Below are 24,613 nucleotides of genomic sequence, written 5' to 3'. Positions count from 1 at the left end.
CTTTACATTGAGGTGTGACCCAGGCCGGAGACTGAGCCACCCTCCCTAGAATGGGCTCCTAGACTAGGAGTCTCTTAAGGATAAAGATGGTCTCCCTTCATCAGTTGGAGGCTCCTTGAAGACAGGTGCTATGTTTCTCCCTCAGATTGGGAGTAGTTTGAAAATAAAGGCTTTACCTCTTGCCCCAGACCAGGAACTTTACTAAGGCTGTGTCTGCCTGCTCAGACCAAAGGCCAGCCAGGGCTAGGTCTCCTCTCCCTCTTCTCCCTCACTCCCGTGAGCTCACACAGCATGAGCTCAGCACTCTCAGCTCCAGGGACCATCTCTCCGCTCCTGGCTCCCAGTCTCATGATCTTGCGTCTGGTCTTTCTCTCAAGCCCCTAGATCCAACCCATCCTGCATCCTCCTGGACAATAGAGTGGTTCCAGCCCCACTTTCATTCCCGATATGGAGGTGAGGCACAACCCTCTAGCGAGGCCAGAAACCTGGGAATCAGCTGGCCTCTCCACTCTTGCCTCTCCCTTATCCAACATCTGTTCCCCAGGCAGCAAACCTTCAGCGTCCCCTCTGCTCTAAGGATAAAATCCAAATTCCCCAGGGACTGACATGACCCTTCTGGCCCTGTTCTGATGACCTGGAAGGGCACCCGGCCTCTCTCACTTCAGGGTCTTGGCACAGTCTATTCTCGCCCAGAACGTTCCCCCCTGACTAACTCCTTCTCATCCTTCAAGTCTCAGCCCTAATCTCCTTTCTCCAAGATTCTCTCCTTGGCGACCACGCCCCAATCTAGGCCATGGCGCTCTTCTCTGTCTCCTAGAGCTCGCTATACTCCCATCACACACACACACACACACACACACACACACACACACACACACACTCCATGGGGTTGTTCTTGTCCCATCATCTGATCACCTGTCCCTGCCATGGGACCATACACTCCAGGAGAGCACGGAACCTCGCACAGTGCCTGACAGAAGTATTTGTTGGATGGAGGGTGGATGGAAGGAATGAAGAGTGAAAGGAACAAAGGAAGGGTAGAATAAAGAAAGGATGGAGGGATGGAAGGGAGAAATGAATGAACAAACAAAGGGAGGGAGGAGAAAGGGAGCAGGAAAGAAGCAAACTGATGAATGGGTGGGCGAGCTGGTGGGTGGGTAGGTGGGCAGACAAAAGGGAGGGAGAGAGAGAAGGAAGGAAAGACAGGAGGAAGTAAAAACAGAGAGCTAAAGAGAAGGGGGGAGAAGGAAGAATGGGAGGGAGGGAGGAAAGATGGCTGGAGGATAAATGAACAGAAAAAAGGATGACAGAAGGATTCAAGAGAGCACAGAAGGATGTATAGATGGACAGACAGAGAAACAGACTGGTCCCATCAGCACTCAACCCAGAGTTCTGCCCATGATGACAGGTGGGTGGGGTACAGCCCGGCACAGACAACCAAGTCTCCCAAGACAGCCACCTGCACCATCACTCACCAATGAAGGGAATGGAAGCCAGAGAATCTTCAGTGGTGGCCAAAGGGGCCACCTTCCTGCCCAGGCGTTCTACTCGCCCACTGGTCTCTGGCTCTGGGGACTCTTCACCAAACCCAAGGTTCATCTGTCTTGCAGGGGGCAGCTGGACCTTGCGGCCTGTGGGAGGCTTCTGCCTCAGGATCACCTCGTCGCGACGATCCTCGGTGGGAGGCTCCAGGGCCCGGGTGCTGGGCTCTGGGCGGACAACCCTGGGCGGTTCAGAGGCCTCTGGTGGGAACGATGCTGGGGACTGAGCCAAGCTGAAGGTGGGCAGCCCCCCAAAGGGTGAGTCCCGGAAAGACAGTGCGTGCAGGAGGCCAGTCCGGCGCTGGAATGATGGACTGTAGCTCCGGTATCCAATGTACCCGATGTCGTCCAGGCCTTGGAGGCCAGGCGGGGGCTGGGCCTGGGGCGCAGGAAGGTCCCTGGAGGAGCAGGCAGAGGTGCGGGCCGACGGACGCTGGGACGCCCAGCCACAGCGCTCAAAACGGGGTGACACCAGTGCTCCTGGCCCCAGTGCCTCGGCGGAGCGGGTGGCCCGGCTCAGGTAGTCATCAGAGCGAGCCCGGTGCCAGCCTTCCTGACCCAGCTGGCTCAAGGCACCCTGGGAGGTGGAGCAGGGCCATGGGCGGTGGGCAGTCACATCCTCCAACCGGTCCTGGGAGGCACTGCGGGCCCGGGGGGGCATGGCAGGGCACCGTCTCTCCCCCGCCCTGCGGGGTACCTGGTTTGACAGCCAGTGTGACAAGGCCTGCTGGCATTCCAGTCTGCTGGGGGGCACCCGGCCGCCAGGCTCGGGGAAGGCACGGGGCGTCCGGGGCTCCGAGGGGAGGCGGGGGAAGGCACCAGGGCTGGGGCGGGGCTGGCTCATCCCCAAGGAAGGGTTGTCCAGATGGGTGCGGGTGGCAGAAGGGACACGGGGCCCCGGGTCACTCCAGGCAGCAGGACTCCGGGGGTCACTGGGCGGCGCTGAGAGGGGCTCAGGCACCATAGTGGCCCAGGCGGCGACCCGGGCTGGCGGGGCGTAAGTCTTGCGATGGTAGCAGATGGGGGGCGGCTCTGGGATGCTCCGGGCCTCTCCGGAATACGGCTCGTTCCCCTTCAGATAGGCATCCTGGGAGTAGGCCTGGCAGGGGACACAGAGGCAGGTGAACAGGGTGGGACGAGTCCCACAGGGCAGAACTATAGTAGCTCTGGGAGGTCAGGACCCCAGAGAAGGGGACTGAGGGAAAGGACGAAGCCCTGAGTGGGTGGGAGAGGGAGGGCATGCTCCAAAGAGAGTTGGGGGAAGGGAGGGAGAGAACAAAGAAATTAGAGGCCTTTGAGAGTCTCTCACACACATACACACACACAGAGTCTCTCTCTCTCTCTCACTGGAGAAATAGCCAGGATTTCTCTAAGACTTATGACAAGGACTGCCTTTAGCCACAAACATTCCAACATCTGTTTTCTGGGGTCCTCCCCCCATGCTGGCCTCAGCCGCCTCCCTGCTTCCTTACATCCAACAGTGCCCACGGTCCCTCTGTGGCAGAGCTGGAAAACCCCATCAGAGACCAGCCAAGGTGGCCGGAGACAAGAGGGAAACCGACTAAGGGGTGTGTCCACAGTGGGGTGGGCTGGGGATGGGCGGGGGCTGGGAAAGCCCGGCTGTCCCTCCATCACCTGGACAGGGAGCTGGGGCCTGGCTCCTGGGCCAGAGGAGTGAGGAGAAACTTGCCCACCTCTTGCTCACTCTGGGCCAGGCTTGGGGGAGGGGCCAGACTGCCAAAGGGGCCTTGGGCCACCTTCTGCCACCCCAGGCCTGGAATCTGGCACTGGGAGCTGAGGCTGACGCTGCATTGCTGAGGAGGGACAGGGCCCGTGCCCAGGCCCAGCCAAAAAAGGAGGCAGCCCAAAGGGACAGCGGCCTTGTGGCCCTGGCCTAGCCTGGCTCTTGATGGGTGCGGGGAGGCGGGGGCGGGGGGGGGGGGGCGATGTGGAGGGGGCTATCGCGGGGTGAAGTATCAAAGGCTGGGAGGGTGAAACACACAGACACACACACGGGCGCCCGCGTGCGTGTGCCACACCACAAGGAGATACCGGAAAATACACACCCAAAGACACACACACAGAGCGAAACACAATGAGACACAGACACAACAAATAACTCTATCTCCGGTCCCAGGCACACACATCATGTGATGAGGACAAGTTAGACCACACACCCCCCATACACACTCAGCCCCCTTCAGACCCACACACCCAGCCAGGGGCACTCACGTACCTCTCCCTCCTGCCATCCTGCCGGCTCCCCGGGCTCCCCGCATCAGGGCGGTGGCGGCAGCATCTCGGCCAGCCTCCGCCCTCCCCCCTGCTCAGGGCTAACCCCCACCGACCTCGGCGTCAGCCCAGCCTCCGTTCCCCCCCACCCCCAGTCTGCCCTCCCTGCGGCCACCCTCAGCCCCCACTGGCTCTCTCTCTCTCTCTCTCTCTCCCCGGCCGGCGGGAGGAGGAGGAGGGAGGGGAAGATGGGTGTGGAGGGGCCTCGCTGCGTCGGCGGTGGCGTCAGCAGCTGCCGCGGCCCCATTGGCCTCCAGCCTTGGCTCCCAACCACAGGAATGCCTGGGCCCCACCCTCTGGCTGGCCTAGGATGGGGTGGGGGGCCGGCAGAGGGCCCCAGATGCTGACATCTGGGGCTGCCTGCCGGCCTGAACTCAAACTTCTCGCTAACACAGCTCAAGGCGGCCCCTCTCCCCACCCCAGCCCTCCTCTGCCCTGGCAGGGAGAGATCCTGGGGAGCCCTAGATCCTGCCCTGTCACTCCCGCAGGGCTCACCCTGGGGCAAGTGTACCCGCAGGGCCTTTGAGACTTGGGAGCCATCCACCTCTCTGGGCTTCCAGACTTACCTCCCCCTACCCAGGAAGGACAGGGGACAATCCAGGTCAGAGGGTGGAGGTTCCCAGAGGGGCATGGTGCCAAGTATGGCACTATGATTACAGGGATTATGTGAGCACATCCAGGGCTGAGGCCAGCCTGGCGGCTCCCAGGGCCTTCTGGGTTTGGCCCTCGGCCTTCCCCCAGGGGGCAGTGACCTTGGGGGCAAGCAAGCTGGCATCTGGCTTAGGCCCATGAGATCAGGAAACTGGACACTGGGCAGAGAGGACTGGCCTGGGCTCTGGGCCAGGACTGGGGTCAGGGTGCCCAGAGAGATGGCCTGTGTGTGTGTGTGTGTGTGTGTGTGTGTGTGTGTGTGTGTGCAGACAGGGACACACATTAGTGCAGGGTACCCTGCATGAAGTCTGGGCGCCTGCTCTGTGTGTGGCAGCCCAGGGCCGGGTTCCGGGTGTTGCTGAAGTGCTCAGGGGGAGGGCACTTGGCCTGTGCACCCCGAGAGTGTCAGTTTGGGTGACAGGGCTGGCAAACCAGGCTTGAACAGGCTGTGGTGTCTGTGGGCACACGTGCAGTGACCCTGGCAAGCCTCTGTGATGTCAGAGAGTGTGCATGTGGTGGTAAGTTGGGGTACACATGCTGTGACACCCCGAAGTGTGTTGTGCTGGTGTGACGTTTGTGTCCCGGGAGGCTTGAGGAGGTGTGGGGTTGTGGCCATGGGTGTGGCGCCGCACGGGCCTGGGGCGGTGTGTGACTGCGCATGGGGAGCGGGATGAAGGGTGGGCACCGTGGTGTTTGTGTTGTGTGGCTGTGTATCTAGCGTATTGTGTGTGTGCATTGAGTGGTGTGTGGCGTGTTGTGTGAACAGCAGCACTCAAAGGTGGAGTGGGGTGTGTGTGGTGTGTGTGTGTGTGCGTGTGTGTGGGGACACAGCTATAGGAGACAAGTTCACACGGGGCCAGGCAGGGAAGGGGTGTGGAGAACAGGCTCCTGGGAGCCGATGAGAACGTGCCAGTCTGGCAGGGCCTGCTGGGCCACCCTCCTTTCAGATACCCTGGCAGGAATCTAGCCTGCCAAGGCCAGCGCCCCCCCTCCCCCAGCACAGACAGCAGCCCTGAATGAAGCAACAACCAGCCCCAGCCCCGGGATGGGCCTGGCAGCCCTGATTGGGCAATGCCAGGCTGGGGCTGCCCCCGAAACTCTAATCTGCCTCCCTAAAGGTCCAATGCACAAGGGAGGCCCAAGGAGAAGGGACATATTGTGCCCCCAGGCCCCAGGGGCCCTCCACCTCAGACAGCAGGACTGGACTCACCAGCTGGAGGATGTCCTCATCCTTGGGCATGATGGAGAGCTCCAGAGTATCATCGCTACAGAGACAGGGCAGGGGGTCAGGCCAGGCGGAGGCAACAGGGTCTGGGAGAACAGGGATCCTGGTCGCCAGGACACCCCCCCCACCCCCTGGGGTGGGGTGGTCAAGGCGGTGGGATGCAGGGACTCCCGTAGCGGGCTGGGAGCTATTACAGGAGAAGGGAGGCAGGGGGCGCTCACCTATTCTGGATCAGAGCTATGACCTGGGAGTAGGTCTTCCCAATGACGCTCTCCCCGTTCACCTTCACCAGCCGGTCTCCTGGAGAAGAGGGGCAGGGTCTCAGTGTGAGACCAAGGGGGGGGCCTGGATCTGAGAATCCCATCCTGACTGGAGGGTAGGGAGAAGAGGCCCAGGGAAGTATAAGAAACTGGGAAATCCAGACAGCTCACCTGTGCGCAGGCCCGCTCTGTGGGCAGGGCCGTCATCCTTCACATTCTTGACAAAGATGGTATCCATGGGCTCCAGGCGGTGGTGCCGGGAGGAGGGTCCTGGTGGGCATCAGCCAGGTTAGCTGGGGGGGGAGCTGCTGCAGGTCACACCCATGCGCAGCTACACACACAAGGGACACACATTCAGAAGGATCACACCCACACGGACACAGATGTGGACCTGTACGTTCACAGAGATGGGGATGCACGGGTGGGTGGTGGGGGGAGACCAGAGGACACACCCCTGGGAGAACAAAAACCCACATGGAGGAAAACCTACATGGACACACAGGGTCACTCCTTAAATGCCCCTCGCGCCCCAGCACTGTGCCAGAAAGCAGACTAATAAGGACGGACAGATGGACAGACAGACGTGGGCCTTGCCCTCCTGGAGCTCCCTGGCCAGCGGGGCAGAACGTCCACACCCACAGACCCATGGACAGCCGCAGAACAGCCCTGTAGCTCAGACACGCAATGCCCACACCTCCCTCGTACCCCTTCCCCAGGGCAGCACTCTAAGCAGAGCCCTCCAGCTCCCGAGATGGACGCTCACCCCCTCTGGACAACACATTACACCCCAGCAATTATCCTCTGCTGCTGTCTCCATCAGAGGAATGGGTCTGTTCTAGGTCAGCTGGCTCTTGCCCTCATCCCTACGGGCCTCCGCAATGGGGACTCAGGGAGACTTTGTCACCATGGCTGCCCCACAGAAGCCCCAGTGGCAGAGAAAGAAAGATGCCTGTCTTGAATTCCTTGGGTGGCGGAACGGGGCCCTTGGGACTAGCAAGGGTGACAGCTAGGGGAGTCAGGCCCACATTGGAAAAGATAAAGACCTTAGGGGTCCCCTTACATCCAACAGAAGCCCAGTGTCTTTACCCCTGAGGACAGCCATTGGTCAGCTGCACCTACCGCCGGCCCCTGGGCTCTGGAGCCCTTGTCTGTGCCTCATTCTAGCCTGGGAGTAACTCCCAGGGGCCAGCGACCAAGGGCCAGGTCTTAGAAAGCCACTGGCTCCCCAGAGCACCCCCAACTCCCAGTGTGGAATGCAGGCCCAGAGGGAGAGAAATTGAGAAAAGAAAAGAAGGATCAAGAGAGAGAGAGAGAGAGAGAGAGAAAGTATCCAGAGAGGACAAAGGGAAAAGGGAAAAAGCGAAAAAAATTTGGGGGGGGGGGGCAGGTGGACAGCAAAATTCTGGCTGACTTTGGGTAGAGAGGGGAGATACAGAAGCTGGAGGACAGGCCACAGCCCCAGCCCTAGGACCTGCCCCCACCACTCCTTACCTCCTCCTCCTCCTCCTCCTCCTCCTCGTCCTCCATTCTCTTCCTCCTGCAGCGGACAGAGAGGTGGGTGTGGGCCCTCCATCCAGCCCTCAGCAGCTCCGCCTGGGCGGGATCCTCAAGCTCCCCCACCCGCAGCCTCCCTCTTATCTTCCCGCAACTAGCCCAGCACCCCCGGGAGGGGGGGGGTGTCAGTGGGGACATCAAGTCCCAGGGAATGTTCCCCAGTAACACGAACCCTCTCTTGTGACTGCTGATCCCACAGCCTTGTATCTCAGCCATCTGAAAGCCCTCAATCCAATGGGGGACCCATGACCCCTACCCCTGGGGAGCTCAAAGCCCAATGGAGGCAGTTCCAAACAGGCTAACAACCCACAGAGAGGATCCAGGCCCGCACAGATAAGCAGGGAGGACAAGTGCAAACGTTGGCTATCAGCTCTTAGAGAATGGAAGGGAAGGCCTGATTAGCACCCCTCTGGGGGGAAGGGATTTTAAGGCAAGTCTGAGGAGGGAGGGGAGAGAGCACTGTGGGGAGCGGAGGAGCCCATGCAGGCAGGCGCGGGGCCACAGAAAGTAGCAAGCATTTGTGGGACTGGATCAGCTGAGCTGAGGGAGGAAGAAAGCGACACCAGCAAGTGCCAGAAGTCAGACAAAAGTGTTCGGGGTTGAAAGGAGAGAAAGAGGGAGCCAGTGAAGGTTCCTGGGTGGGAGAGAGTGGATGTGAAATACCAGTTAGGGAAGAAGATTCTAGCATCCTGCGGGGAAATACCAGTTAGGGAAGAAGATTCTAGCATCCTGCGGGGCTAAGAAATGAAGTCCAGGAGACCCACGAGGGAGGCCCCTGGGATCAGCCTAATAGCGAGAGGGAGAGAATGGATTTGGGGAGGAAACAGAAATGAGGGAAGGAGAGAAGGCCAGGGAGACAGGACAGGGCCACCGGACGGCACACTAGAGCTGGATGAGATGCTGGGCGTCATCGGATCTACCACTCTCTACAGACCATCCATCCATCCACGCAGATGACAGGGCATGAGTTGTCCAGGGTCACTCAGAGGCAGTAGCAGAAGCAGGGCTGAAACACAGGACTCTCCGGCACCCCAGCTGGGACACGAAGGTGACTGGGCCCTGCCCCTCCCCACATGGAGCGTGCCTGCCTGCTGATGTGAGCTGACAGCACAGTGAGCTGGTGGCAGGGCCAGACAGATGCGTTTAGACCGCTGAGCTCCCTGAGGGCTCCCAGCCCTGGGCAGATCTGGAAATTGGATGGAGCCTGTCCCTGGCTGGCCCTGCCTGCGGTCTTCCAGCACCCCACATGCGCAAGGTCTCTCCGACACAGGCCTACCACCCTGTCTCGACCACTCAGGCTGCATCTGTCCCACTCACCCCTCAGCTGGGTCTCCCAAGAGAAGGTGGCAGGGGGACATTCTAGGGAAGAAGGAAAGGAAAGACTGGAGGTCCCAGGGACCTAGGAGGCTGTGCCCCTCCCTCTTATATACTATCACCCTCGGCTTACACTCTTAAGCACGGCTGCAGCCAGTGGAAATCTTTTAGGCAGGGGCTTCCAGATTCACACACGGATGAGGGTGCACGGGGCCGTGTACACGAGATGCATATTTACAGATATCCGTGGATACAGACGGACAAACGCACATGCGCACCACCAATAGATGTGCACCCGGCTGTACACACCAAGTCATGCAAGTTCACAGACACAGGCAAGGCCTTGGCTCTCAGGCAGGTGAGACTGAGCTCCCCAAGGGACAGCCCCCAACAGCTGGTCCCAGCCCAGAGGGAAGAGGAGAATAGGGTTCACTGACTCCAAAATAAATCTGTTTCCTCCCCTGCTGGGAGACAGGTGGGGGAGGGAGCAGGGCCCTCCTGGGGAGCCTGGTTCCTGCCTGGGGCCCCCTCGCCTGCCTCCCCTGAGTGCCTGCTTCCCAAGCAGGGAGGCCCTCCCCCGCTCAGCCCACGCTGCAGCCCCAGTTCCTGGACTCAGAGAACCTGACATTTAGATGAGGGCCAGAAGGGCTCTTGGGGGTCAAGTGGGAGGAGAAATGGAGCCCGGAGGAGAGGGAGACCCTCTCAAGGTCCACAGTGAGGTAGGAGCTGCAGCGGGATTAGAACCCAGGGCACCCTCTGCGCAGCCCGCTGCTCTCCAGAGCACAGAGCCCAGGCCAGAGCGGACAGGGACACTCCAGGAGTGCCAGAGGTGTATGGAGACAGACTCCCCCAAGAGCTTAGGCCAGGGAGGGGGACCACGAACCCAGCTCAGAAGCAGCCAAAGAGAACACAGAGTCCCTGGAACTCCATCTTTCAGAGAAGATAGAAGGTTGTTCACCTTCCAAGGGCCAAGAGTCTGGTGGTGGGCATGAGCATCCTGGCTCGCCCAGAACCATCCACCAGCCCCTTCTCCTGGGAAGACCAAACCCAGAGCAGTTAGGGAGATAGTCCACACTCCCACAATGCAAATGACCCAGCCAGGGCTGTCCCTGCCTCTCCGGGGGGACCCTCCTTCCCTCCAGGCCACAGAAGAAGGGCCATGGAGGGGGCGGGGCAAAGGGATCTCCCCTCCCCCCATTAAGGCTTCCTCAGGTGGGGCCAGGTGGCGGGACCAGGTGGGGGTACCTTCAGGCTGCAGTGCACAGCTGACTCGGGTGGGTACACGATGAAGTGGCGGAGGGTGAAGCCAAAGCCATCCTGGAGACTTTTGTGCAGCAGCAGTGTCCGCGGCCCCTGCCAGGGGAGGGGGTGCCCCGGGGAGCACCCATCTCTCGGGCCCAGTGGCAGCTGTTGGAGCATAGGGAGACAGGGTTGAGTGGCCATGCGGCCCACGCCCCTGAGTCTGCACACTGCCTCCCGCAGCCAGGAGGAGGGATGGGGGACAGCTGGTGGGGGGGCGTGGGCCCTGGGGGGTTCCAGGCCCCCTCCCCTGCTCCCCACCTCCCCCTCCTCCTTACTCCCTTCTTTCCTCTCCCACCCTCCCCAGCCCAAAGCTGCTTCTTTCTTTCTCTCCCCTCCATTCCCACAGGTTGCCTTTGCCTCCAGGGAAACAAGTCTCCCCAGCCAACCACATTCTCATTCAGGTCAGTTTGGCAAATGTTTACTGAGCACCTACTATGCTCCAGGAAGTGCACACACAGACTGCTTGCTGGGGAAGTGCCTGCTGCCGTCCACACTCACTGATGCCTGCTGCACCATCACACACACACGCACACATGCACACACACGTCAGCACGCACTCCTGCAGTGAGAACAGCACACACCCAGAGAAGCACACTCTTGTGCAAAGGTGCACAAGGACGGACACACAGAGGAGCAGACACACACACACACACTTACATTAGACAAACATGTGCACACCCAGTCGCACATAATCAGGGTCTTGCACAGCACATAAATACAGACACAGGCCCCCGGCATATGCTGCAGACACACAGACACGCACGTGTGCCGACAGACGGGAGCGCAAACATGCATCCTTCAGGAGCAGCAGCAACAGCAGGTGGGGGACTAGAGCCACGAGGGAGCAGCCCAGACCCCAGACAACCAAAGGGACTTCCTGAGGCTCTGGAGCCCAGCCAGAGGCCTGGCTATTCGTGGGATGGAAGAGGGGAACCGGGTTGGGGGTGGGGGAGGCCCTCTACTGCTCTCTGGCTGACCAGATGCAATCCTTGGGATTCCCCAAGATGACCTGGCAGAGGGTGTCTGAAGACCACGGTTTGGGGGCACACAGGTCTGCTTCTGGAGCAGGAGGGACAAGAGCACAGACACCCCCTGAGAGAGGGCTCTCTCTTCAGATTCTCTGCTCAGACGCAGAGAGGGAATGTGGGTGACAGAAGGGTGTCAGACAGACGCGTGACCAGGGCGGTGGACGGCAAAGTGGAGAAGACGGTGAAAAGCCAGGATGCCTCCCTTGGGGCTTTTAACCCCCAACTGCAGGCATCCTAACCTATCTGAGGACCCTCATCCAAACCTCAGAGGGCAAGGAACCCTTTTACCCCCACCCTCAACAGTCCTCAACCCCCAACTCCTCCCAGCACCAGCACTAGGCAGGAGTCCTCAGGGGAACAAAGGCAACTGGGTGGAGAGGGAAAAAGCCCGTGGGCTTAGTGGGTGAGAATTTCCCTCCCCCGCCCCCCAGTAAGTCCCTTTCTCTACCCCCCACCCCAGTATAACAGCTAAAGAAAGTTCAAATTTGCCACTCCAATGAACGGATACTAAGACACTCCTTCATGTATCCCTGCCCCAGCCTGTTCACACTTCTGGTGGAAAGCAGACCTGGGCCCAGCCCTTTTGCTAGGGATTTCTTTTTTCCTTCCTTCCTTTCTTTCTTTCCTTCTTTCTTTCTTTTTTTCTTTCAGAGTTTGTTTGAGAGAGAAAGAGAGTATGAGAATGGGGAATGGGTTTCCTTCCTTCCTTCCTTTCTTTCCTTCTTTCTTTCTTTTTTTCTTTCAGAGTTTGTTTGAGAGAGAAAGAGAGTATGAGAATGGGGAATGGGAGACAGAGAACCAGGCTCTCCCAATGTGGGACTCGATCCCAAGACTGTGGGATCACAACCAGAGCGGAAGGCAGATGCTTAACCGACAGAGCCACTCAGGCACCCTCACTAGGGACTTCTGTGTGGGGTGGAAAGTGGGACCGCAGTTACACAGGCTTGGGAGAGCGGGTGGATTGTCTGGTCTCAGAAGATGAAAGAAAAACATGACAGAGGTGGGAGGCTGGCTTCACGTAGTCCCAGAGAACATGGCCAGGTGGAAGGTACGGGGGCCTGAGCGAGGCTCCAGGCCAGGGCAATCATTCCAATCATATCCATTTAGAAAGCTTGTCAGATGAGGTTGTGAGTACTCATTCCCCTGAGAGGTCCAAGCAAAAGAACTCCCCAGTCCCGGTGGTGCTCCCCAGTCCGGGCAGCCGTGGCATTCCATGGATTCCGGCATGGGGTGGGAGGCCTGGAGATGGACCCTTGGCTCCTTCCACTTGTAGCTAGAGCCCCCCCCCCCCCCCGCCCAAGTTCCACCGAGCCCCACACCCCCCATGGGGGGGTCTGAAGAGTCCAGAAGAGAAAATTCTCTGGGAATTCTGCTGAGGTCTGAAATCCCCAGGATTTCCTATCTCTGCTGACTTGGCAAGGAACTGATGGGGGAGAGAAGAGGGCCTGGGGGACCCTCCCTGCCTGTTCCTACCAGAAGCCCCTGCTCCTCCCCAGTGTTAGCTGCCTCCCCTGCACACCTCTCCCCCCAGGCTCAGAGATGAGGCTGTTTGCAGGGCCCAATGTTTTGCTGGTGTCCTGGATTAAGGTTTAAGCCACCAGCTGCCCCATTGACGAGAAGTGGCTGGGACAGGTCCCCGCACGCCCCCCACCCCTCCTCCAGCACACATCCTGCCCTGAGCAGCCAGTGGCCTGGGGGTGCCCCTCTCTGGGGGCCTTGCTGTAACCCAGGTCAGGGGGCAGGTCTTCTCCTCTCAGGTCCCTTCTTGGCCCAAGCCCCACTGGCACCCCCTCCCTTGTCTCTGCCTCTCCCTTTCCTCTTTTCCTTCCTTCCAGTCTCCCTTCCCCCATCCCTTCCACCCAGCTCCTGAGAATGTCCATGTGGGAATCCCCCCGTCATAGCCACTACACCCCTGCCTGAAGAGCACACAACTCCCATCAACAGCTAGATCTGGCAGTGCCCCTGTGGGAAGTTCTTCCTTGGATTTAACCTCAATCCTTCACGCTATGATGCACACATTTCCTCTCCTCCCCTCTGACCTGGGACAACACCAGGTCTGGCTCTCGTCTTGACAGGGAGTGAGGGGGTAGACACAGAAACAGAGAAGGAGTCAACATTGGGAATAGAAAGGCAACTAGATGGGGAAGGGGTTCAGCTCACACACATCCTTACTTCTGCCTCTCCGGGGGAGGCACAGAGACAAGGGGATGTGGAGAGAGAGAGACTCGGGGGGACACGGGGACATCACTGATTTCCACTCTCCTGGTCCAGACAGAGACATCCAGAAATGCCAGCTGATGGTGGGAAGAGGGCAGATGGCCCCAGGGCCACAAGTGAGACAGAGGACACATGGTAGGTTAGCAACACCAGGAACCAGAACCCAGGAGTCCTGCTCCTCCCCGCTAGTAGCATAAAGAGGTCATTGCGAGAGCACAGCCTTCATGCTGGGCACGATGCCCACTGTGACTCACGCCCTACCAGCCTGGTCGATCCCGGACAGCAGACACACTGTCCCCACCCCCTATCGCCATGCCTGTCAGTCCTCTCCCTGAGATCACTCATTACACCTCTGCCCACTAGGAAGCCCTCCTGTGCCCTGTGCCCACCGCCCCTAATGGGGAGATGGCCAAACGATGCCCTCCACTCCACTTACTAACACCCTTGCCTGCCTCTGACTCGGGGTTCCTGCCCAGCAAACTCCTCAGGACTCTGTGCCCCAGCATCTCTTCCAACAACCCTGGTCCCTTCCATCCTTCCACTACGTGTAAACCCAGATGCTTGAGCCACTGGAGGCAGCCCCCCAGACTGGGAGGCCCACATCCAGCACCCCCAGAAAAGCTCCCAGCCACAACCTGCCACCCTCGCCCACATCTCTCCAGCTCCTCACTCCCTCCCCACTCCGGGGCCTCCGTCCCAGAATGCCGGTCAGCTCAAAGAGCCCAAGGAGCTGGTGGCCCAATTGCACCCCCCCACCCACCAGGACGGGGCCCCAGTCCAACTCTCGTCCCGCAGCCCCGTGGCGCTCACCCTGGCACTGCACGGCCCCCGCGCGGGGAGATCGCTGTGGGCGAGGCAGGGCAGCCAGAGACAGCGCGGCTCCGGGGCACTGCAGTCCACGCCAACGGCTCGCTCCCAGCGCCAGCCCCGGGCCCCCGCCCGCTCCACGCGCCACACGGCGCTGCCCACGAGCGCGGCAGCCGGCGGGGGCCCCAGGGCCCGGCCGCCGCCCCGGCCCCACGGCGCCGCGGGCCGGGCTTCCGGAGCGGGGCGCGCAGCGCGGGGGACCCTGGGGGCTCCAAGGCGCCCGGCCGGCGGCGTCCTCGGTACCCCGGGTGGCAGGCGGGCCCCGGGGGTCCCCGCCCGCCCCCCGGAGCCGCGGGTCCGAGACCCAGGGGCCCCGAGGGGATGGACGGCCCGCGCGGACGGCGGCAGGACGGCTGCACAGCTCCGCGCCTCCCGCGCCTCCCCGGCCGCAGAAGGCGCCTGAGCCCGGACACGCCGGCGAGTCGCGCCCGGCAGACGCCTCCCCCTCCGGGGCGGCCCCTGTGCGCGGCCGTCCCGATGCCACACACTCACACACACCCACACACGCGCGGGAGGCACTATACAGCGCCCCCGCGCAGCCGCACACCCTGGCCACGGGCACACACGTATACACACACCCTCACCCTCCCGCACGACGGAAGCTCACACGGTGCCTCGGCCCACACGCACGCAGAGTTGTACTCGGCAGGACACGCGCGCATCCAACTTCACGTGCCCAAGAAACGCCTTCACTGGGGCACATATGTACACGCACACCTACCCACCCCGTACAGACCCACACAACACACACACACACACACACCTATACAGCCGCTACTCTCCCATCCACACACATACTCTCACTCTCCCTCTGTCCACAGACCCCACATAAACGCACTGTTCCCCTCACATATGTATTGTGGGGGGACACCTTTCCTTACATGCTTTGGATACCTTCCCATGCAAATATGCCCCCCACACCCCACACACACACATTTGCAAACATACCCACTGTGTTCCTAAAAGCACACCAGACGCCCCCCGCCCCGGTACCCACCCATACACTCGCCACACACCCCACGAGACCCCCATGAAAGCAGCTAGATGACATGCACACATCGCCCAGAGACACACATTCCATGCATAGATGCTGTACCCCTCTGTTCACACACACACACATACACACACACACACTGCCCAGCACTGAGAGCAGACTGACTCTCCTAACACCCCACACCAGACTTAGGATAGCCCCTAGAGCTGCGGGTGGGGTCCCCACCACTGCTGGTAGGGGATTGCGAGCAACCCTCTTCCCCGGGACCCCCTGCCCATTAGTTCCACCCAGAGGGGCCACGGCCAGGCTGACAATGGGTGCCTAGCTCGCCAACCCCCCACCCCAGCTTGTGAGTCAGACAGGAAGCCCATGTTGATGGCAGACCCTGCTTGCCTCCCCTTCCTGGCTCTCTCTCCCCCGGCCCCTTCCCGGGTGGGGCCAGCAGAGGCCTTGGCTAGTAGGTGCATATTCGCCACTATGTCTGTCTCATTGGACGGTTCCCAGGGTGCTTTTCACCATAGCCACTCACTGTGGCCCAGGCCCCGGGCTGTGACCCCGTATTCTGGGAAAGCGATGGAGGCCCAAGAGCACTTAGCTTGTTATGGCAAGCGAGGAACTCCAAGCCCAGGGGCCCTCACTCCAACTTTGGATCTTACACCTAAATTCTAGCCGGCAGCCAGGGAAGGGCAGTGGCGGTAGGAGAGCACCTCCAGCCCAACCCTGCTCCCTTATCTAGGAGTTCTGGGAGGAAGAGCCATAGGGCTGGGCCCTTGAGTGGCAACCACCAAAGGGAGGGCCCTGCAGAAGGGGTACCTTCCCCTGCCCGTCCCCATCCCAACACCTGTGTCCTCTGCTGGACAGCCATGGTGGTGGATCAGGGTGGATGGGGTGGGAGGGGGTAGGGGAGGGAGATGGAGGAGCAGGAGAGGAACGTGGCCAGACCCAGACCGAGGGAGGCAAACTAGAGGACTACTGGGCTGGGCAGGAGCGAGGGAGGGAGGAGGAAGGGAGGAGGAAGGGTGAGGGTGAGGCAGGCCAGTGGGGGCCAGGGAGCGGGTTTTGTTCTCCTGTTTCCTGTTTGCCGCTTGCTGGGCCCCCTGTGCAGGAGCTGGACCCCCACCCCCACCCTGGCGGAAGCCGGACGGGAAGAGCAAGGCTGCCACGGGCGCTGAGTCAGGAGGGCTTAGGGGCAGAGTGGGAAAGAACCGCAGTCAGGGGGAACATTGACCTGGCATCTCCATTAGCAGCCTCCCTGCCCCCCCATCACTGGAAAACCAAGGATACTGGGTCAGGACCACTCCTGCCCTTGTCAGTCCTGTGCCTCCCTGTCTGCTTCCCCACCAAGGTCAGGCCATCAGAGACCAGCTGGGAGCCCCACCACACGCTGTCCTTAGCCCTGTCACACACATTGTGGCCCCAATTGAGGGCAAGAGTCTCAGGGATGTCCTCCTTCAGAGTCCGGCCTGCTCTCCCAGTAAGCAGCCAGTAGGTCCTTCCAGCTGCCTGACTTCCTCTCTTCTTGCCGCAAGCCCAGTCCCTGATTCTGAGGAAATGGTGTTACTCTCCCCCCTCGTGCCCCACGGAGCCTCTCACGGCCAACAGGTGCTGCTGTGGGTCTATCAGGAATCCACTTCCCTCGAAACTGCTGAGGTTTCTGAGGGCTACAGGGAGGGGCGAGGCAGAGAAGCAGCACGGGGTTCCTGTGTTCAGAGACCTAGGAAATGATAAACCATATATGATGTCCACTTCCTGCCCTCTAACCTGGCTGGGCAGCAAGGGGGTCCCCGTCTCTTCCAACCCAAACGTGCCCTTTCCCCACCCTGCCCCCTCTGCCCGGCTGCCTCCGCAGGCGTGTCAGGAAGGGGGTGCACACAGTAGGGCCTGGAAGATTGTACAGAGCTTGAATAGACGATTCTACAGGTCTGGGGAGCCTCTCAGCCCCCTCCCCCATTTCCTCTGGGAAAGGAATGTGGGGTGGGTCCCAGAGGGGAGGGGATGGGGCCCAGGGCTGGGAAATACCAGGCGGTGCTGAGATTCTATTCCAAGCCTTCCTGCCTGGTGTGAGTCCTCCTCCCCTGCACCCTCCCCAGCTTCCTCCCCCCAATTCAGGAATTACCCCGCTGAGCAGTCCCTCCCATCATCCTCTAGTTTGACCAGCTTGCAAAATCCATTCAACTTCACCTTGCTGAGGGTCCCTGGGATAGGACTCTCGGGGGCTGCGCCTCCAAGGGGAGGGTGTCCAGTCTTCTCTCCAAATGAGATCATCATTCTTTACTGTTTGAAGGCACTTTCACTGGATTTCATGCAGCGTTTACCCTAAATTGGCTATTCAGGGATTGTGTTCCACCATTCTTCAGATGCAGAAACTGAGGCTCAAAGAGGGCAAGTGCCTGGCTCAAGATGTCACTTTTACTAAGCTGAACCCAGATCCCAGACTAACTCAGATCTCTTTCTATTCCCCGCCTTGTTTATCCATTCGACAAACATGTCTTGAGTGCCTGCTGTGGGCCAGGAGCCTGGCCAAGGGCTGGGACACCTTGGAGAATAAGTACACACCTTGATCGCAGGGTGCTCATAGTTCTACTGGCATCCCAGCCCCTGAAAACTTTAGGAGCCCTCAAGTTCCAGATCCGGGCCCGAGTCAGCTGTCGTCATCCCCACCAAGGGAGACCCCCACATACCAAGGGAGTCCCTGTGTCAGAGCTGCATCTCTCTATGAGGGGGTGGTTCGCTTGAGGGCAAGGTCAGGGGCCTTCAGGGTTAGACCACCAAGAAGAGGGTGGCCTGGGCTACAGAAGAAGACTGTAAGGCCAGCCTGACAAGAAGGAACTGGGAAAGAGGAGAGCATTCTGGGGCCCAAGGGTCAAGGCATGTAAGAAGAGGAGAAACAGGGACGCCTGCGTGGCTCAGTTGGTTAGGTGTCTGACTCTTGATCTCAGCTCGGGTCTTGATCTGAAGGTCGTAGGTTGTAGGTTTGTTAGGCTTCACATTGGATGTTAAAAAAAAAAAGAAAGAAAGAAAAGAGAGAGAAGCATAGCACTAAAGGCCTGTGGTTCAGGAAGTGAGAGAAAGGGGATCAGGGTCACTTTGCCTGCTTTTCTTTCTCTTTTTCTTTCTCGCCTAATTAGTGCCTCCTCTCAGATGTAGATCCCCAAAATGCAGGACAAACAGTGCCCCTACCTGGAGAGAATCTCCCCCATTTATGACTCTCTGACAGGTCCCATATACTCACCTCTATAACCACCCCACACACACAGACAGAGCAAATCCACCGCCAGTCCCCGTCCATCCCAGGCATGCCGGCAATGTGATACCCAAGGCATGCCAGCCCAGCCCACGCCTGGGCCTCTGACCCCTGCCCCAGTCTCCCTGCTCAAGGGCAGCCTCCCCCTGTCCTCCTCCACCCCTTTGCCCCATTCAGAGGCCTGGTTCCCAGCACTGCTTGTAAGCAGTCCTGGCATGCCCTAACAGGCCAAGCTGATGAGCCGGCCCAGCAAGCCTGCGTCTTCAGCAAGCTCGGTGTGCCATAACCCTGCGTCACTGGGAGCCTGGGGACCTCACTCGGTCCAGCCTATGGAGCAGAGGGTGGTCCAAAGGGTCTCTCCAGACCCCATGCTCTCCCCATCCAGAGCCAGGCTTGCCCTGAGTTGGGGTATTTGCTATACGCTCCTCTCCTACCCTCAAACTGGGCCAGAGCCAAGGAAGGCTGGAGGAGGAAAGGGAGGAGGAAGCCCTTGCCCTCCCAGAAGTCCCACTGCCATCTCAAGGAGGGATGGACACGACCCCAGCAGCCAGAATCCCCAGTTATTCCAGAGGCTCAGGGGCCAGCATACAGGCTCTGGAGACTTCTGGAGTCCTTGACCTCCGGGTCTGAGTCGGATCTCTACCGCTCCCTGGCTGTGAGACCTTGGGCAAGTTATTTCACTTCTTTGAGCCTCTGATCCTCATCCGTAAAATGGGAATGACACTCCTTGCCAACCTCATAGGTTGTTGGGAAAACAAAGTAATTTAAAAAAGTCCTTAGCACAGGTCCTAAGCACATAGTAGGGGTTCAAGAAATGCAAGCTGGTTTGGGCTGTTTTTTTTTTTCCTTTTAAACATTTTCTTTTTTTTTTTTTTAATATTTTATTTATTTATTTGACAGAGAGAGAGAGATCACAAGTAGGCAGAGAGGCAGGCAGAGAGAGAGAGGAGGAAGCAGGCTCCCTGCTGAGCAGAGAGCCCGATGCAGGGCTCGATCCCAGGACCCTGAGATCATGACCTGAGCCGAAGGCAGAGGCTTTAACCCACTGAGCCACCCAGGCGCCCCTAAACATTTTCTTTATTGAGGTATAATTGAGACACATATTAGTTTCAGGTGTGCAAACTAATGATTCACTATTTGTATATATTGCGAAATGATCACCACAATAAGTCTACTTAACACCCATCACCGCACATAGTAATAGAAGTTTCTTTCTTGTGATAAGAACTTTTAAGATCTTGGGGCGCCTGGGTGGATCAGTTGGTTAAGAACTTTGAGGATCTTCCTCTCTTAGCAACTTTCAGATTTTTTTTTTTTTTTAATTTGACAGACAGATCACAAGTAGGCAGAGAGGCAGGCACAGAGAGAGAGGAGGAGGAGGCAGAGAGCCCGAATGCGGGACTCCATCCCAGGACCCTGGGATCATGACCTGAGCCGAAGGCAGAGGCTTTAACCACTGAGCCACCCAGGCGCCCTCTTAGCAACTTTCAAATATGCAATTCCGCATTATTAACTAGAGTCATCATGCCCTATATTATATCCTTGTGACTTATTTATTTTATAACTGGAAGTTTGTACTTTTTTTTTAATAACAATTTATTTATTTTTTAAGACTTTTATTTATTTATTTCACAGACAGAGATCACAAGCAGGCAGAGAGGCAGGCAGAGAGAGAGAAAGGAGGAAGCAGGCTCCCTGCTGAGCAGAGAACCAGATGTGGGGCTCGATCCCAGGACCCTGAGATCATGACCTGAGCTGAAGGCAGAGGCTTTAACCCACTGAGCCAACCTGGCACCCCAAATTTGTACCTTTGGACACCCTTCACCCATTTTGCCCACCTCAAGCCCCTGCCTCTAGTAACCAACAATCTGCTCTCGGTATCTTTGAGCTTGGTTTTTGTTGTTGTCTTTGTTTTTAGACTCCACATATAAGTGAGACCAGACAATATGTGTCTCTCTCTGTTTAACTTGCTTCACTTAGCGTAATGCCCTCCAAGGCAGCGCAAACTGTTTTGATTGTCTTTTGGATATTCACACTCTCTCGCACCAGCCACACTCACAGTCAGACAGGCAGACAGCCCAGCCACGTGTACGCAAGGGCGCAGCGACATGTGCAGACACTCAGGGAGGTCTGCACAGACCCGGGTGAACCCCTTCACCTGGGCTTCCTCTCCCCCTCCCACTGCCAGCCCCTTACAGGCTCCCACATGTCCCAGCGCCCCCCAGGCAGGGAGGCATCAGCAGAAGGCCCCACTGCCCTAGCAGAACTTCGGCCCTTTGGGAGTGGGGAAGGAGGCAACGTGAGACCCCGGCAGGCAAGGGACACGGCCAAGGTGCCAGGCTGGCAGGGCCTCCACCCAGCAGGAGAACCAGTCCCCTCCTCAGGGACAGCAGAGAGAGGGGAGACTAAAGAGCATCTTTCCTTCTGGTGGGAAATGAGCACTTGCAGAAAAGGGTGAGTCTGGAATCAGCCACAAAGTAAACAGGAGGGCCATTGCCCAGGCAACCACAGGCTGGCGTGGGACAGGGCCCACCGCAAGCCCTCTCCACCCCCTGATTTACTCTACTCAGCAGCCCTTGACTGTCTCAGTGCTCACCCTCCATGTATCCATTCTGGTGTCTGGGCCCACGTGGGACTCCCCAGAGGGAAGAAGCTACGCCTCCTCCATCAGACTGGGAGCTCCCTGAGAACAGACAGGGTTTCATTGTTGTGTTTTGTGTTTTCATCCCATATCTGTCCAGGGTCCCCCAGAGGTCACGGCCTGGGTCTTTCCTCTCAGATTGGAGGCTGCTCAAGGGTATGTCCCAAGTCTCCCTCATTAGCCTGAGAGCTTCCTAAGGACAACTTTTCAGAAGTGGATTCGTACTACTAGAATGCTTCGTGCACTGCAGGCTCTCAAAAATGAGTTGTTCCTGGGGAGGATGTGGAGAAATTGGAACCTGCATATGCTTTGCTGGTGGAATGCAAAATGGTGCCATTGCTGTGGGAAAACAGTATGGCTTGGTCCTCCTAAAATTACACAGAATTACCATAGACGTAGCAATTCTGGCTATGTCTCCAAAAGAAGCGGCAACGGGGACTCAAAGCAGTATGCGTACACCCACATCCATGACGGCAATATTTGCAACAGCCAAAAGGTGGAAACCATCCAAACACCCACTGGTGCGTGAACGGGTAAACAGGACACGGTAAATCCATACGAGACAATTTATTTGGTCCTAAAAAGGAAGGAAATCACAACATGGATGAACCTGGAAGACGTTACGTTTAGTGAAATAAGGTGGGAACAGAAGGACAGACGTTACATGATTCTGCTTAGACGAGCTACCTGGACGCCAGGAGGCAGAAGACAGAACGGTGGCTGCCAAGGGAAAGGGGAAAGTTAGGGACTGTTTAATGGGCACAGAGTTTCGGTTTCAGAAGATGGCAAAGTTCGAGAGATGGACGGCGGTGAGGGTTGCGCAACAATAGGAATGTGCTTAATGCCCCTGAACTGAAATGGTCAATCGCACAGTACGTGTGTTTTACCACAATAAAAAGAAAGGACGGAGTCCTATTGAAACTCCTATCTGAAGGATGTTGTTGAAAGAAGGTGGGACAAATGAACAGGTCTCCCTGGGGGGCCAAAGAGCAGGCCCTGCCCATAGAGTTTGCCCAGGATAGCTGGCAACCTCCTGTCTGGACGACCTTGCCCTCCCACCCCTCTCCGTTATGCCTTCTCAGAGTCCCTATTGTCACCTTTGGGGCCCTAGTAGTTCCCAAATAGGAGCTCTCGGGGTGCCAGGGGAGTCTGACCTTTGCACCCAGTAAGTCCTTGGCATGGATGGACCCATGGATACCCCAACTCTCGGGATGTCACATCATCCTAAACCTTGGAAGAGTTTCCCTAGCAAAAGCTGTGGGGACTGTGGGGTTCCCGCCCCCTGAGGCCTCCCCGCCTCAGCACACACATCTGTTCCCAGCTTACACACCACCTGTAACACACACACACACACACACACACACACAAAAACACGTGTGCGCAAGGGTGTAACACCGAGATATGTCCCTATTCTCAAATGCTTTCTCATGCAAACACTCCAAGAAAAACATCCCTACCCACTGAAGGGTGCGAGTTCTTGTCAGAGATGCAGGCAGGTCCCACGTGCAGCAGAGCCCCCTGCTGGCCCAGGTCCGGCACACTTATCTTCCTTCACAGCCCCGAGTGGGCGGGGTGCCCTCATCCCTCCACCCACCTCTCCCCACTGCTTTCTCCATGCCCCTCAGCCCCCTACCATGCCCTGGGATCACCCCTCCCCGTCTCGTACAGAAGAGCAGGGCTCCCTGCAGAAGGACAGAGTGACCGTGAGACCTTAGGGAGGGTACTGGAGAGAGGCCAGAGCCCCTTTGCAGACTAGGTCATATTCAGGGCATTCATTCCTGAAGGCAGAATACTTGCAAAGACTCTGCTCCAAAATGCTATCCGTTCTGCTCCTCCACACTGGACCACACTGGAGGAGAGCTCTGGGACTGACTCTCCCTGTGGCCCCACACAATCCTCTCCGGAAGTTCTTCCTATTGTCCGAGCACCTGGGCAGAGACAACAGGTGCACCCACTGGTTTCTTTCAGGGGAGAGCTCGTCCTAGTCAAGCTGAGACCACATCCCCTCCCAGGGCAGGTCTCGGCAGATTCCGAAAGTCTCCCCCAGGGTACTTGGGGCTCCCTGGCAGGGAGAGGCTCTCAGCCCCACCCCTGAAACCACCCACCCCCTCACCCCAGGCCCTGCCTAACCTGTCCAGGTCATCCCTTCACCCAGCCTTGGAGCTGAACCTCTCCCTAATCCAGCCCAGGATGCCTCAGAGGCAGCTGGAAAGGTGCAGGGGATGGTAGCTCTGCAGGGACAAACCACCTCGCTTGGCTCCTGTCCTCGAGGCAGCCATGATGGTTTTGGGGCTGGACTCCGTGGTCAGAAGACAGATGGCATTGCTTTGGTCCCCCAACCCCAGATCCTACCCCTCCCCTGCTTGCCTGGCCCTGAATCTGGGACATGGTAAATGTCACAGCAGTAATTAAGATCGAACCCTTACTATATGCCAGGCACTCTACGCATGCCTTCCCTCATTGAACAGTAGAGCAGTCTCTTGGGACAAGTGTGACACACACCCACTTGCCACCCCGGCCCCTCAGAGCCCCCGTCCTATCTGGTACTAGGTAGGGAATGATTGGAGCCAGGGCACTGAGCGATGGGAGACATGGGCTAGTGAGAGAGAGATCACTGTCCCAGCATGAAGGCTGCTATGGAGAGAATATCACACTTGCCATTGGTACTGGTCCTAGCCCTTTTCTGCCTCTAGGTCCCTCAGGCTTTCTTACTTCTTCAGGGATACTGGCCTGACAAAGTTACTGGAAAAGCATTCTGGGAATCAACAAATGGGAGGTTTTATGGCCTAGAAAGCCCCACATCCTACCTATCAGAGGACCTTGCTTCCCAAATGTCTCCTTCACCAGTTAACCATGTTCACCACTCTCTTCCAAGCTGCCACCATTCCTCTGGTTCAGACTCATTGTTTTAAAGTTGTGACCACCAGGCCCTGTGGGATGGGTCTCCAGGTTCCATGTACACTACACCCCCTCCCTCTGTATTCTGCTACCCTGGTCTACTTCCAGTGCCTTTAGATTCCAGCTTCAGGCCCTTTGCACATGCTCTTTCTGAAATGCTGTTCTCTCTTGCCCAGCTCCCTCCCTGCCTCACCAAACCACACCCTAATTAATTCCTATCCGCCCTGTAGTTCTCAGCAAAAAAGTCACTTCCCCAGAGACACCTCCCCTGGACCCCAGACTAGGTCAGACTCCTGTATCACTCTTGAGTTAGTGTGTATATATTTATGACTGTGCATGGCAATGTTTCTGAATGGGAAGGAATAAATGAGCCTCTCTTCAGAGAGAGTCCACATTGGCCAGAACACTGTCTCCAGGAGGAGACTATCTGGGGCAGGGGCTGTTTCAGATCTTTGGCCATCTTTTTGTACCCCACACCTTCCTCAGTGGGAACAGGATCCCGAAAGTGGGGGTACTGGAATAAGGGAGTAAGAGGTGGGGAAAAGAGGGACGCTGCTCCAATCCTCTTTCAGTGTCCTCTGTCCC

General features: G+C 58.1%; 1 protein-coding gene across 1 annotated transcript in view; it reads right to left on the bottom strand.

The window, feature by feature from the left end:
- The window catches only part of LOC111151385 (Rho GTPase activating protein 23), a 69,618-nt gene that overhangs the window by 33,614 nt on the left and 11,391 nt on the right, over positions 1-24,613 (bottom strand). Inside the window, exons 2-7 of the mRNA XM_022509372.1 lie at positions 10,083-10,244; positions 7,461-7,506; positions 6,141-6,239; positions 5,931-6,009; positions 5,695-5,749; positions 1,476-2,640 (exon numbers count right to left, since the gene is read on the bottom strand). Of these exons, the coding sequence (XP_022365080.1) occupies positions 1,476-2,640; positions 5,695-5,749; positions 5,931-6,009; positions 6,141-6,239; positions 7,461-7,506; positions 10,083-10,244 (1,606 nt within the window). The remainder of the gene's footprint in view (positions 1-1,475; positions 2,641-5,694; positions 5,750-5,930; positions 6,010-6,140; positions 6,240-7,460; positions 7,507-10,082; positions 10,245-24,613) is intronic.

This window comes from Enhydra lutris, unplaced genomic scaffold (genome assembly GCF_002288905.1).
Source record: "Enhydra lutris kenyoni isolate GAN:26980312 unplaced genomic scaffold, ASM228890v2 scaffoldscaffold26, whole genome shotgun sequence".
NCBI lineage: Eukaryota > Metazoa > Chordata > Mammalia > Carnivora > Mustelidae > Enhydra > Enhydra lutris.
Note: the sequence above shows the minus strand (reverse complement) of the source record. Positions and strands in the feature narration are given on the sequence as shown.